Source organism: Pezoporus occidentalis, unplaced genomic scaffold, assembly GCF_034315485.1.
Source record: "Pezoporus occidentalis ecotype Australia unplaced genomic scaffold, CSIRO_AGI_Poc_V1 ctg181, whole genome shotgun sequence".
NCBI lineage: Eukaryota > Metazoa > Chordata > Aves > Psittaciformes > Psittacidae > Pezoporus > Pezoporus occidentalis.
Window position 1 is genome coordinate 450925 of NW_026913652.1, and position 12673 is coordinate 463597.

A 12673-nucleotide genomic window follows, 5' to 3' on the forward strand; every position below is an offset into this window, starting at 1 on the left:
CAGTGGGTTGGGTTTATTATGATGGTGGAAGCAAGCAGGAGGTACTCAGGTTTGTGTAGGGTAAGGGCAGAAACAAAAATCCCTAACATCAACTGCATCCTGTAAACTTGTATTTTCTGAAAGCTATTCTAGAAGTAGAGGAATCCCATGAAGTTGGTGGATCTCTCACAGCTTTCATGGTCTGAATTACGGGAAGTTTGCTTGGACTGTAGGAGGCTGATGGCTTGAACCAGGATTATCTGGTTCAATCCCAGTTGAGCTGAGTCTGGATTATGGCATTTCAGAGTTGAGGTTACACGCTGGGCCCTATTCTTCTGCTTGATAAAAATAACACTTCCAAAGGCTACTTGTGGAGAAGTATGACTGACTGGGATTAATCAGGTCCCAGCTGTCATTAATCCTCAGGAAATGGTGTTCTCACTGAAATGCTTTCTGTTATATTCATACCAAACTCAACAGAAATCTGCAATTGTTTTGTGGTTAAGTCTGCATAATTCATGTTTCCATCACTACGTCTCTTCTTACAGTGCTGGGCATGATCCCTGTACTTTCTCAGAGGCTTCTCTGGACTGTGGAAGTCTGTCATAGCAAGAGCTGAACTGCATCAACTGTTTCTGTGTGTGCCCGCCTGGGCCTGTGCATTAGCAAAATGGATAATATGTTATAGCTGTATTATATCACCTTAAAATAGAGAACATGAAAGTGAGAACATCCAGGAGAAGAACAGATGCAGTGTAATTTAATAAGGCAGTCATTCTACTGGACATAATATTTGAGAAGCTGAGCACAACTAAAAATAATTTAAAAAAATGAAAGAAAAAAAACAAGAACAAACAAGAAAAAATAGTTGACTTGAAGGTGAGAGGTCTTAGGTCAGGCACAGAACTATGGAGAGCAGTATTGCTCCTTATCAAATCACAACACACACCAGTACAAAATGAGGAATGTCCATCTGAGACCTGTAGTACAGGGAATGAATTGTGAGGAAATCAAGTATCATTAAACTAAGCTCATTTTCTGTAGTTGTTCTGTAATCCAGTGTCTGAGATTTTGGGATTTTTTTATTAAAAAAAATCAGAAAACAGGTTTTCTTTGGAAAATTATTTGTGATCCTGGTTTCTGTGAGGAAGCTTACTGCTCAGCCTCACAAGCAGCTTCAACACACTGGAGGGAGGGCAAACTGTATGGCAAGGCAGGGAGGGATATACAGTTTCTACATTCACCTGACTGCTATACTCGAGAAAAGGCATCACATTGCTTCCCTCCACTCAAGAATGCGAGATTATGATGAAAGGGTTTAGGAAGAATGTTGTGTAAAACAAGAAAGTGAGATTGGTGCTTAGTAAAACCTCATTGGCAATGTAATGTCCAAATTGAGGTATCACACTTCAAAATCTAGAGGCAATCTGAGTGGAGAGAAAGACTACAAAAATGATGGGCATCTAACTCTTCCACATACTCCCTAAATCCCTTATTTGTGTGGGCACTGTGTCTCTTCTGCAGTGACGAAAACTTGAGTTTAGGACCTTTCTCCTAAATACAAGCAAAAAAGAAAAATAGAGATGAACTAGGTACTCCCAGGTTCTTGGGAGGTGGAGTACGTGGAAATGTGTTTCTTTTTTAGAATCTCATTTGAAAGTGTTCTGGTGTGAGATGGGTATTCATTGAAATTGCCACAGGTTAGGGTAGCTTGATGGTGTCCTGAATCTTTACGTATTCACTAATGTCTTGATCCTAGATTAGAAGGTACTTGATTTAAAAAAATAATCTCTGTATGTCCAACAGCTATGTTTGTGGGGAGGACATTGCCAGAAGAAAGAGACAGCCATGCATATAAGGCAAGAGAGCACTTTGCTGAGGTTTTGAGGTTATCCATATTGAACTTAAATTCCTAAGTATTTGATCTTAATTGGCCTTGCAGTCAATGACATTTGTTCTGTTTAGTTTTTTTGTAAGACTTAAGTCCAGAGGTAATAATAGGAGGTAAGTACCGCAGTATCCCACTCTCTGCAGAGGCCAAGTTACTGAGCACTGTGAAAGCAGTAAGACAGATAATGAAGGACTTTTTTATTTTTTTTTTCTCATAAGAATGAATGCAGTAAGGAGGGATGTTGGCAGGAACAAATGCACACAGTTTAAATACAGGTGGACTATGTATGGCATAGGCGGAATGGCATGACTGTATGTACGGCATAAGTATGGCAGGTGGAATGGCAGCAGCAGGGTCATCAGTATGGTCATTGTGAGGAGGTGATGGGTTTTCAGCAACTCTCGTTTCAGATCACGTTTGGAAAGATCTCAGTCACTTCAGCTATATGAGGCTGAAAGACCAATAAACACCGATAAATCTTTCTGTGTGAGTCTCCTTGCTGCCTCTCTCTGGGCACTTTTCCAGCATTGTTATCATCTCTCTCAGATGAATCCAAATCATTCAAGCACAGAAGCCAGGGAACCTAGGGACCAGGTTAGGAAAGCTAAGTCCCAGTTAGAATTAAGCTTGGCTAGGGATGTGAAAGATAACAGGAAGGGATTCTATATGTATGTAGTAAATAAAAGACAGACTAAGGACAACGCAGGCCCCCTCAGGAAGCAATCAGGAGAACTGGCTACCCTTGATTTGGAGAAGGCTGAGGTTCTTGAGGACTTCTTTGCCTTGGTCTTCACTGGCAAAGGCTCTGACCACACCACACAAACTTTGGAAGGCAGATGCAGGGACTGTGAGAATGAAGACCTTGCACCCACTGTAGGAGAAGATCTGGTTTGAGACCATCTTAAAAGTATGAATGTGCACAAGTCCATGGGTCCTGATGAGATCCATCCGTGGGTCCTGAAGGAGCTGGCGAATGAAGTTGTTAAGCCACTGGCCATCATATTTGAAAAGTCATGGCAGTCAGGTGAAGTTCCCGATGACTGGAAAAAGGGAAATATAACCCCCATTTTCAAGAAGGGGAAAATGGATGACCCAGGGAACTACAGACCAGTCAGTCTCACCTCTGTGCCTGGCAAAATCTTGGAGCAGATTCTCCTGGAAGGCATGCTAAGGCACATGAAAAACAACAAGGTGCTTGGTGACAGCCAGCATGGCTTCACTAAGGGGAAATCCTGCCTGACTGATTTGGTGGCCTTCTATGATGGAGCTACAGAACTGATGGGCAGGGGTAGAGCAGTTGATGGCATCTACCTGGACTTGTGTAAAGCATTTGACACTGTCCCACACGACATCCTTGTCTCTAAATTGGAGAGACATCAATTTGATGGATGGACCACTCGGTGGATAAAGAACTGGCTGGATGGCCGCACGTGAAGAGCTGTGATCAATGGCTCAATGTCCAGCTGGAGACCAGTAACGAGTGGTGTCCCTCAGGGATCACTGTTGGGATGGGTCTTATTTAACATCTTTGTTGCTGACATGGACAGTGGGATTGAGTGTGCCGCCAGCAAGTTTGCCGATGACACCAAGCTGTGTGGTTCGGTTGATACGCTGGAGGGAAGGAATGCCATCCAGAGGGATCTTGACATGCTTGTGAGGTGGGCTGATGCCAACCTGATGAAGCTTAACCATGCCAAGTGCAAGGTCCTACACCTGGGTCGGAGCAATGCCAGGCAAAGCTACAGGTTGGGCAGAGAAGAGATTCAGAGCAGCCCTGCGGAGAAGGACTTGGGGGTGTTTGTTAATGAGAAATTGAACATGCGAAAGCTTGAGTGTGCGCTCACACCCCAGAAAGCCAACTGTATCGTGGGCTGCATCAAAAGGAGCGTGACCAGCAGGTTGAAGGAGGTGGTCGTGCTCCTCTCCTCTGCTCTTGTGAGACCTCACCTGGAGTATTGTGTGCAGTTCTGGTGTCCTCAACATAAAAAGGACATGGAACTGTTGGAACAAGTCCATAGAAGGGCCATGAGGATGATCAGGGGACTGGAGCACCTCCTGTATGAAGACAGGCTGAGAAAGTTGGGGCTGTTCAGCCTGGAGAAGAGAAGGCTGCGTGGAGACCTCATAGCAGCCTTTCAGTATCTGAAGGGGGCCTATAGGGATGCTGGGGAGGGACTCTTCATTAGGGACTGTAGTGACAGGACAAGGGGTATCGGATTAAAACTTAAAAGGGGAAGTTTTTATTGGATATAAGGAAGAAGTTCTTTCCTGTTAGGGTGGTGAGGCACTAGAATGAGCTGCCCAGGGAAGTTGTGAATGCTGCATCCCTGGAGGTGTTCAAGGCCAGGCTGGACAGAGCCTTGGGTGATACGGTTTAGTGTGAGTGCTCATGGCAGGGGGGGGTTGGACCTAGATTATCTTCAGGTCCTTTCCAACTCTATTCCATAATCCTATGATTCTATAATCAGGGGTGAATGACGGTAAAACAGGATAATGATCAGGTGGCCTATGTTCATAAGAAATTAGTGACTGAGTGCCAAAACTGCAGGTAAATGACAGATGACAGGGTGTTGCTAAAAAATGTTGTGGTAATACCATAAGTTCTCCAAAGAGCAGAGAAGGGAAGTTTGTCCAAAAAACCACCATAAGGAAATCTAGGAGTTAATAAAATGTTGGGATTATTTACTATTTTACTGCATCTGGTAATGCAGATTTAAAGTCTGTTACAGCGTGAAGAGAAAGGAGATTTCTGCATTTTCACATGCACTGTGAACAACATTATCAGTATCAGAGAATGAAAAACAAAAGAAAAATTTTCTGTAAAACAGTTTTTTGAAAGTGCTTTTTCCACACCAAAACAGGCTGTGGTGTAGAGCCTGGTATTTCTGTTTACTTGCATATGCTGTCAGAATTTGTAAATCTCGGATTTGCATCTCTCTACAGATAGGTTGCAGGTAAAGAATGCTGAATTTCTATACACATCTACATATGCTCCATTAAAGTCCAGATCTAACTGCATTAAGTTGATTCATGTTGTGTGTACCAGCCAGTGATAAAATTTAAGTTTTTGGTGACATTTTTTAATTTTGGGGTGATTTGAGTAGGTTCTTTAAAGAGTATTCAGCAGCAGAAGCTCTTCAGATGGAGGTTACTCCAACTCCCTTACAGTAGTTGTCTGTGGGTTATTTTTTCTGAGTTTATGGCAGAAGGACAAATAAGGGAAATGCTTGCTTCAGGTCAAGCCGATAGCTGGGCTAGGAAAATCGCAAGAAGTGATGGGACTGGTCTCTGCTCCATGAGAAATTAGAGATCATCAGTTCACACTGCATCAACTTGCTTCGTTCTCAGGAGCTTCTACAGTCTCTGGATTTAAAAGAAAAAACAACAAACAAATAAGAAAATGCACCAGACTGATACTGAATGCCAGAAATTGGCTCAAGGGAGGGAATAGCATCTGACTTTGACTTCACCAGTCAAAACGCTGTATAGTGAAGGCAAATTATGAGTTATGCTGAGAAATGGGTCCAGGTCATCCCTGTGTATTTCCCAGGGGCAAAGCTGCAGCTTGAGGGGAAACACATGGTGCTGTTTGTGTTTGTTGCTTCTGAGCTGGGCTTGGGACAATCCTCCTAGGAGGCTGCATGGAAAATACCACGTAAGATCCCTGAATTCCAGTTCACAGCTCCATCCCCAGTTACATGGAAGAGCTTTCACAATGTTTTTGTCTTTTTTTCTTTCGAATCTGGTAGGAAGTTGTTATCGGTGATCTAAAGCCAGGCACTCCGCACCGTGTTAGCGTTGGAGCATATGGCTGGGCGGGAAAAGGACGACCCAGCATGCCGAGAGATGTGACAACCTTACCCCAAGGTAATGCTGTGCACATGGCTTTCTGTTGCAAAACTGGCAGGGCATGTCTGTAACACAGCAGGCCACTGCACCTAAATCTCTGTTGTGTACTGTAATATTTTTCTGCAAGTGTGGTGTTTTAGAGGGGCAGCAGCTGGGGGGAGCAGTCTATGAATTTGATTCCCAAGTCTGTGGGGTTTGGGTTTTTGTGTATTAGCCCATCTGCTTCTCTAATCCCGTTCCTTTGCATTTCTTCTGTCTTAGATAAGTGCATGCCCCCTGCGCCGCCCCATCAGCCCCAGATCGTGGTAGTTTCTGATTCAGAAGTTGCATTATCCTGGAAGCCTGGAAGTGAAGGAAGTTCTCCCATCCAGTACTACATGGTGGAGTTTATTAGGCAAGTTTGCCTGATAAGTCTGAATTTCAGTGTTTGTGCAATACAGAATTTTATTTTTTCTTTACCAAAATTTCACTATTAAACCACATATATATTCTTCTCATGCTTTATTTACTTGCTTTATCTAGTACACTTAGTTTTCCTAAGTGTTAAATTACTGTGAAAATTTAAAGATAAAATAAGAACTTTATTTTCTTTTTTTATAAAATCCCAGTAAGTTGTATGTTCTGATTGAAGTAAATAACGTCTAATTTGATCTATTCCCCCCAATAATGGCCTGGGCAAGTGAAGTTTTGGGTTTGTCCTGTCATCAAACACTGTTGAACCATGCTGAGAAAAATATGTGTGCCAGAGCAGTTCTCCTGAGCAGGAGCACCCTGGGCTGCTGTAGGAAATTAATCTCAAGCCTGTGAATTCAGTACGTTGGGTGTTTTTACCTGACACAAGTCTTTTGGGTCTTGAGCTTGCAGGACTCAGACTTGCTTTGTTACCATAACGCTAATCCAGTTTACATGAAATATTGGCCTTTCTGTTTAGATTTTTTTTGAGGAAGTGGGGTGTTGGTGCTTGGGGTTTGGGTTTTTTGTTTTTTTTTCTTTTTCCTTTATATTGAACTCTCTAAAATTTTTAGTAATAGAACTGAACTGTGAAAAGTAGACAATCATGTTGCTTTTCTAAGGTGCATGTAAATGGTTAGAAGGAAGTGGTTTTATCTACATGCACAAACAACTGTTCATACCTGACAGTTCATATGCTTGTTTAAGCTAATATCTGCATACAAAACTATTTAATTTCATTTTCTTTCCCCTATTTTTACCCTTACAGTAAATGCAGAATTCAGCCTCTGGTAGTTTAATCCTTTGAGTGAACATGATGACAGGTTTTACTTGAGGTTTCTGGGTGAGAAGGGAGAATTTCATCTTAAACTACTCCGAGCTGTAAAGGTCAAAAAAAAGTTCTTCAGAAAAAGACATTCAGTTTTTAAAAAGAATCATTGTTAAAACAGACAACTATTAGTTTTCAGTGCTCAAATTATGGTTACAACCTAGAAAATATTAATGTAATTAAAAGAATTGCCAGGCTGAAAGTGAACTGTTTGTGTTTGAATTGAAATGCCCCATGTTTAGTGGGAAGCCATCCAGTGTGCATTGCACTGGGAGACAGAACATGAAGGCTGAAGATGCATTATGGCCATCATGTAAACTCTGTTGTATTATTACCATGAAATTTCTCCAATATCTATTTTTTGAACACAGACATTACGTGAGCCTTTTTATTTTCTTCCTGTCTCTTCTGTTTCATTTTCTTGGTGGATGGGAAAGGGATTTTGCCGGGGTCTCATTCCCTTCTGTTGCCTCTCTGCTTTTGCTGGGAAATGAAGCCTGCAGGTTTTTGTACACATTTTCATAGCATCAGGGGCCTGCTAATGGAAGAAGAAGTGGGCACCATCTGTCCATCTGATGCATTGGAAGTTCACCCTTGAATGCTTTTGTTCAGCCAGGGAATGGAAAGCTGCCTTCACTGTTTAAGTGGAAAGATGCGAGTAATTGAAATGTCAGTGTTTTGTTGGTTTTAGACTTTGGGAAAGAATTTGCTAACAGCACAGTGTTTTGATTACACTGTTTAGTTTGAGGTTTAAAGCTAAGCTGGAAGTGTATTTGTTAATTTTGAGATTATGCTCTCTTAGACTTGGAAGCTTGATTATATATTTGGAGAAATTTCAATGAGCCGTAAGTCCTAATGGTAGTTAGAGGTAAAGATTTAACTTTAAGCTTCATTGTCTTTTTCTGCATGTAGTTTTAATTACTATAAAATGTATTAACATGAGTTAAAACTGTTAATTTAACCAATGTAAAACCAAAACTAAACGGTGCAAGTAAATTTTGAATTGTCCTCTTATGTCAAATAAATGCAATACTATCCTGTGCTTTTGCAAAATTAATAACATTCTTATGCAAATCTGTAATTTCTGCAGCACAAATGTCTAAAAGCTGACACTGCTTAAATCATTTCCATCCTCTTAGAACTAACTTTATGACTTTAACCCTAGCAAAGCCATGCTAGGAGACCAAGAGGAGGGAAAAACTCTTCATTTGCCCAACTGTCACATTGGGGATTAAAACCTCGTGGCAATCCAATACAACAATTATTTGCACATACCAGGATCTAATCAGAACCAGAGGTAACCTGCAGTCCATTTCTGCTAAGGGTCTAAATTTGGGCTTTTATTTAGGCACTTGCATGGGTTTTCCTTAAGACCTTTTGGTTCACTATAGGCAGGGCTATAGTTCGCTATAGGCAGGCACTTGGGCTGCAGGCGGTTTCAGATGTAGAATGAGCTGGGCTAACTCAGGCTGTGCTCTGCTGTTGACTATGAAAGGATGCTACAGAGACCACAATCCTGACTTGTCTGAATGCTTAAAATCTGGAGGGCGAATGTAGGTCTCACTCCTCACTGCACAATTCATAGGGAATATGTAAAAGAACATGTTAAACCCAAAACAGTTAATGGTGTCTGTGGAAGCTTGAACGTTCAGTGTAAATAGTCTGTTGGTTTGTGCTGAGAAATATTTTATGACAAATGATATTGTTATGAAAGCCTCCAAAGTGAGACCCCAGACTTAAACATACTAGTTGGGGTGTTTTTCCTAAAGATACTATAAAAAAATGATACTCAGAAATGTCTTGGGTATTTTCATTTGAATACTCCAAATACTCAAGTTTTTAATCAGTTAATGACTGCCCAGTTATCTAAACTTGGAGACTAACATCCAGATTTTTATAGGCAGAAAGCCTCTAATGAACCGCAAGTGTTTCAGCACCTAAAATCCTCTAAAAAGGATTAAGTCACTTTCTTTTCATCTTCTTGGTTCAAAGATGTAGTCAATAATTTTCAACATTAATCTTAACATACACAAGGAACCCAAAACAACAGATCTGATCAGGGAGGCACATTCTAATCCTCAGAAAAAACACCATTAATAATTCTTTCCTGATTCGTATATGAAACAGGTGCACCTGTCTCAACATTTCACCTACTGCTTGTGAGGGTTAAATCCTTGAAGAGGTAGTTAACGAAGAAGGAGGAGTGGAAGATGTAGAAATTAGTGAGGAAGTACTTAACAATGTTAGACAGCATCAGAAGAATATTTAAGAAAAGAATGAGGTTAGCAAATTGTCTTTTTCCTTTCCTCAGAAATGACCTGGCATATTTTGTAGAAAGTATCACAATAAAACTAAACAATTAGTAAAAATAATATCCTACAGTGTGTTATTTTCTGCAATTTGTATTTTCCACAGTGAGTAAGAATGTACTGTACTTGTCACCACATTTATTATTTGTAGGAATTGGTTTTTCTTTAAATTGAAGAGATGAATTTTCCACTTGAGTACAAACATGGCACAAAACAACAATCAAAAACCTTATAAAAATTGGATTGCTAGCAGGTGCTTCACTCTGTTAAATCATTTCCAGGTGATTATAACAGGAAGTTCAAGTGAAAATAAAATTGTTCCCTGCATCAGAAAGATTCACATTCTTAAATGTGAAGTCCCCAGATTACAATGTAAAGCAATAATCCGAATGTTTTGGGTACATTAGGGGCAGGATTCTGTCCTCGGTTTGTATCCATCCAGTTCCATTGACTTTACCAATATGTTCATTATCTTAAAAAACCTCTGATTTTGTCACTGAACACATTCTTCCTGCATGGCTTTTCTGTGTTGGGGATGTGCAGCTGTAACTTCAAAAGTAGAACAGGCCCAGGGAAGTTGCCTGGTTTCCCTGTACACAAATGAAACACCCAGAACAGCCCTGAGAAGTCTTGTCCAGAGACAGAGGGACCCATGCTAGGGAATGCAGTGCTTCAGAAGTTGGAAAAAGTGGCATCAAAATAAGCCCTTCTGGTGTAATGGTTGACACAAACTGAAATTTGATGCAAAAAAGTGTCATTGGAGACAGTTTTCAACAATATTATCCCTTCTTAGAAAACACAGGAGCTGGCTGGCCCTGGATGCAATCATCAGCTGAGTTTGTTGTGTGCTTCTCCCCATCTGTTTGCCATTTTTCCATCTTGTACCGATTTGTTCACACAGGGAACGTTCTGGAGAAGTAGCAAAGGTCAAGTGATAAATCTTCCTCTTTCCCTCTCCTTCAGCTGCAGATTCTTACACATTTGCAGGCATTTCCTTTATTATTCACTTCTGCAGAAGGAGAATTCTTGAGAGAGGTAGTCAGTGAAGGCAAAGACTAGCCCATGTTTTTTGTTATCTCATGCATTTTAGTAGGGTGCACTACCTCCTTTGGGTCCCTTGGTCATTTCCATTTGGGCTCAGACGTCAGCAGAGTCTGTTGTAAAGAGACTGTGAGGCAGCTCTTGAGCTAGCAGAAATTCCTTGGACTGGAATTACAGCCAAAAAAAAAATGTGCACAGGAAAATTGAAAACACTACTAAGCGAGCATGTGGAAGGAAGCAATGTTAACAGATTTCGTTTGGAAAACACTATACCTTTTCATTTTGGCGCAAGCATCAAAAGCTCAGAGAAGGCAAACAATGAAAGCGTAGCCAAAATAAATGCCCTTCTGTCTACCAGGAAATGGTGGTGAAGGGTGACTTAAGATGGTCTGCTTAACTGTCATTACGTCTAATGCTTTTGTCTAATTTTATTTTTATTTTTAGAGAGACAATGAAATATTTGCATCCTGTGTGCCACTGTGCACAAGAGCTGGGTGGCTGGGAACTGCTGCTTTACCACTGCATTTGCCATGCTGGCACAAAGCAATGAAATCTCAGTGATCAATAGATCTTGTATTGACTAGTAAAAGGAAACATACGTTAACTTCAGCATTTCCTTCCAGCTGCAAATAAACAAATACAAAATGCCTGCCTGGTGCTATAATTTTCATTGGAAGACTGTTGGAGACATTTGCAGCTAGTCCTATGTAAACACTGGTAGATTCAGGGAACACTTGGAGGTTATTTCGTGTAATAAATATCACAAGGACATATTAGAAAAGGGCACTGGAATAATATTCTCTGAAAGTAATTTCTGTCCCTATTTTCCTTTCATAGGCTTCAATCTGAATATTTTGGGTGGCTGAGATTTAATGTTTGTATTCTTATTTTGTTTGGTTTTGTTTTCCTTTTCTCATTCAGTTCTCTCTTTGATATGAAAAGACCACTTTTAGAGAGAGTAGAAATGGTGTGAAAGCAACAGAATACTCTCTCAAAGTATTCTGCTTTCCAGTGTCCCTCTGCTTCAACATCTGAGACTAAACTGCCATATGAATGGTTGCACTGATTTCACATTGATTAAAATGGTACATAGAGCAAACATTAATTTGCAGCTGGCTTCCAGTATGAATCAGGAGTAAAGCAGGTATTGTCCAAAGGCAGACATAGGAATTTTGTTGCAAAATCCACATACATAGGCCAGGTTTTAGGCATTATAGTTCTGATTTGTTTTGTGGGGTTTTTATTTTTTTTTTGTTTATTTCTTATTTTTATAAGGAGACAAGACTTTTGATCCAGATTTTCTAATGTGGCTGAATTAGCCTGATTGCCTAAGAGATCCAACATTAGATTCTCAACCTGCTAATGCTTGTATATGTTTAAAGGGACTTATTGGCATTAAAGCACAAACTCTTAGAAATAAATCAGTATTTTTCTCTATTGCAAAGTACTGTGTTTATGCAGCCAAATAGGGGACTGGGAACTGCAGGTAACATAACTCCATTTGAAAACTGTGAATCCCAAATCCATGAAAACAGAACTTGATTTTTCAAGTTGTCCTCTAAAAATCCTCCTTGGCTTCATAAGTGAAATCTGAATATTGGGGTTGTGTTGTGTATAGTTTTGATATCTCAGGCTTTGGAGCTTAGTAATAATTGCTGTCTGGCCCTTTAAGAGTGAGGGATTTCAGTAATGATTTAGCATTAATTTTCTTTTAATTTCCCAGGAAAGTTTAAAGGCAATTAATTTATATAGCTTTAATTATTTATGATCTTGGCTTTGTTTGACCCTGAAGGCCAGATCTTGACAGCAATTGGACGGTAATAAGAGAGCAGATCCAGATGGAGTCCATGGTTCTCAAAGGACTTCTCCCAAACACCAAGTATCAGTTTGCTGTCCGAGCGGCAAACTCCTATGGATCCAGCCCTGCCAGTGCACCGAGTGACATCATCCGAACATTCAGTGAGTAGAACCACCTTTTTGTAATTCAAACCATGTAAAAATAAAGTATTAGCTGTAAATGAAGTGTGTCAGACTGCTGATGGAAAGAACTGTTTTCCAAGCACAGGCACCTCGAGTCTGATACCTCTTAGTCCTGTCCGCGGAGCTTGAAGCATCCTGTGAAAGGCAAGCCAAAAAGCACCAGGCAGAAGCACCCTTGTGGTGTTGCTCTGGTCTGTAGGTCATTGCCAGACATTTTTGAATCTCTACTTACTGACTTTTTGTGCTGGCTTCATGCAGAACTGATAAGTGAATATCGTGGGGAAAAATGAGATAGGCAAGTCTAGTGTTAATCTTTTTTTTCCAGTTCTTTGAAACTGAACCTTA

At 40.5% G+C, this 12673-nt stretch overlaps 1 protein-coding gene across 1 annotated transcript in view; it reads left to right on the top strand.

Moving 5' to 3' along the window:
• Positions 1–12673, top strand: part of EGFLAM (EGF like, fibronectin type III and laminin G domains) — an 80060-nt gene that overhangs the window by 22502 nt on the left and 44885 nt on the right. Inside the window, exons 5-7 of the mRNA XM_062615427.1 lie at positions 5620–5737; positions 5981–6113; positions 12141–12307. Of these exons, the coding sequence (XP_062471411.1) occupies positions 5620–5737; positions 5981–6113; positions 12141–12307 (418 nt within the window). The remainder of the gene's footprint in view (positions 1–5619; positions 5738–5980; positions 6114–12140; positions 12308–12673) is intronic.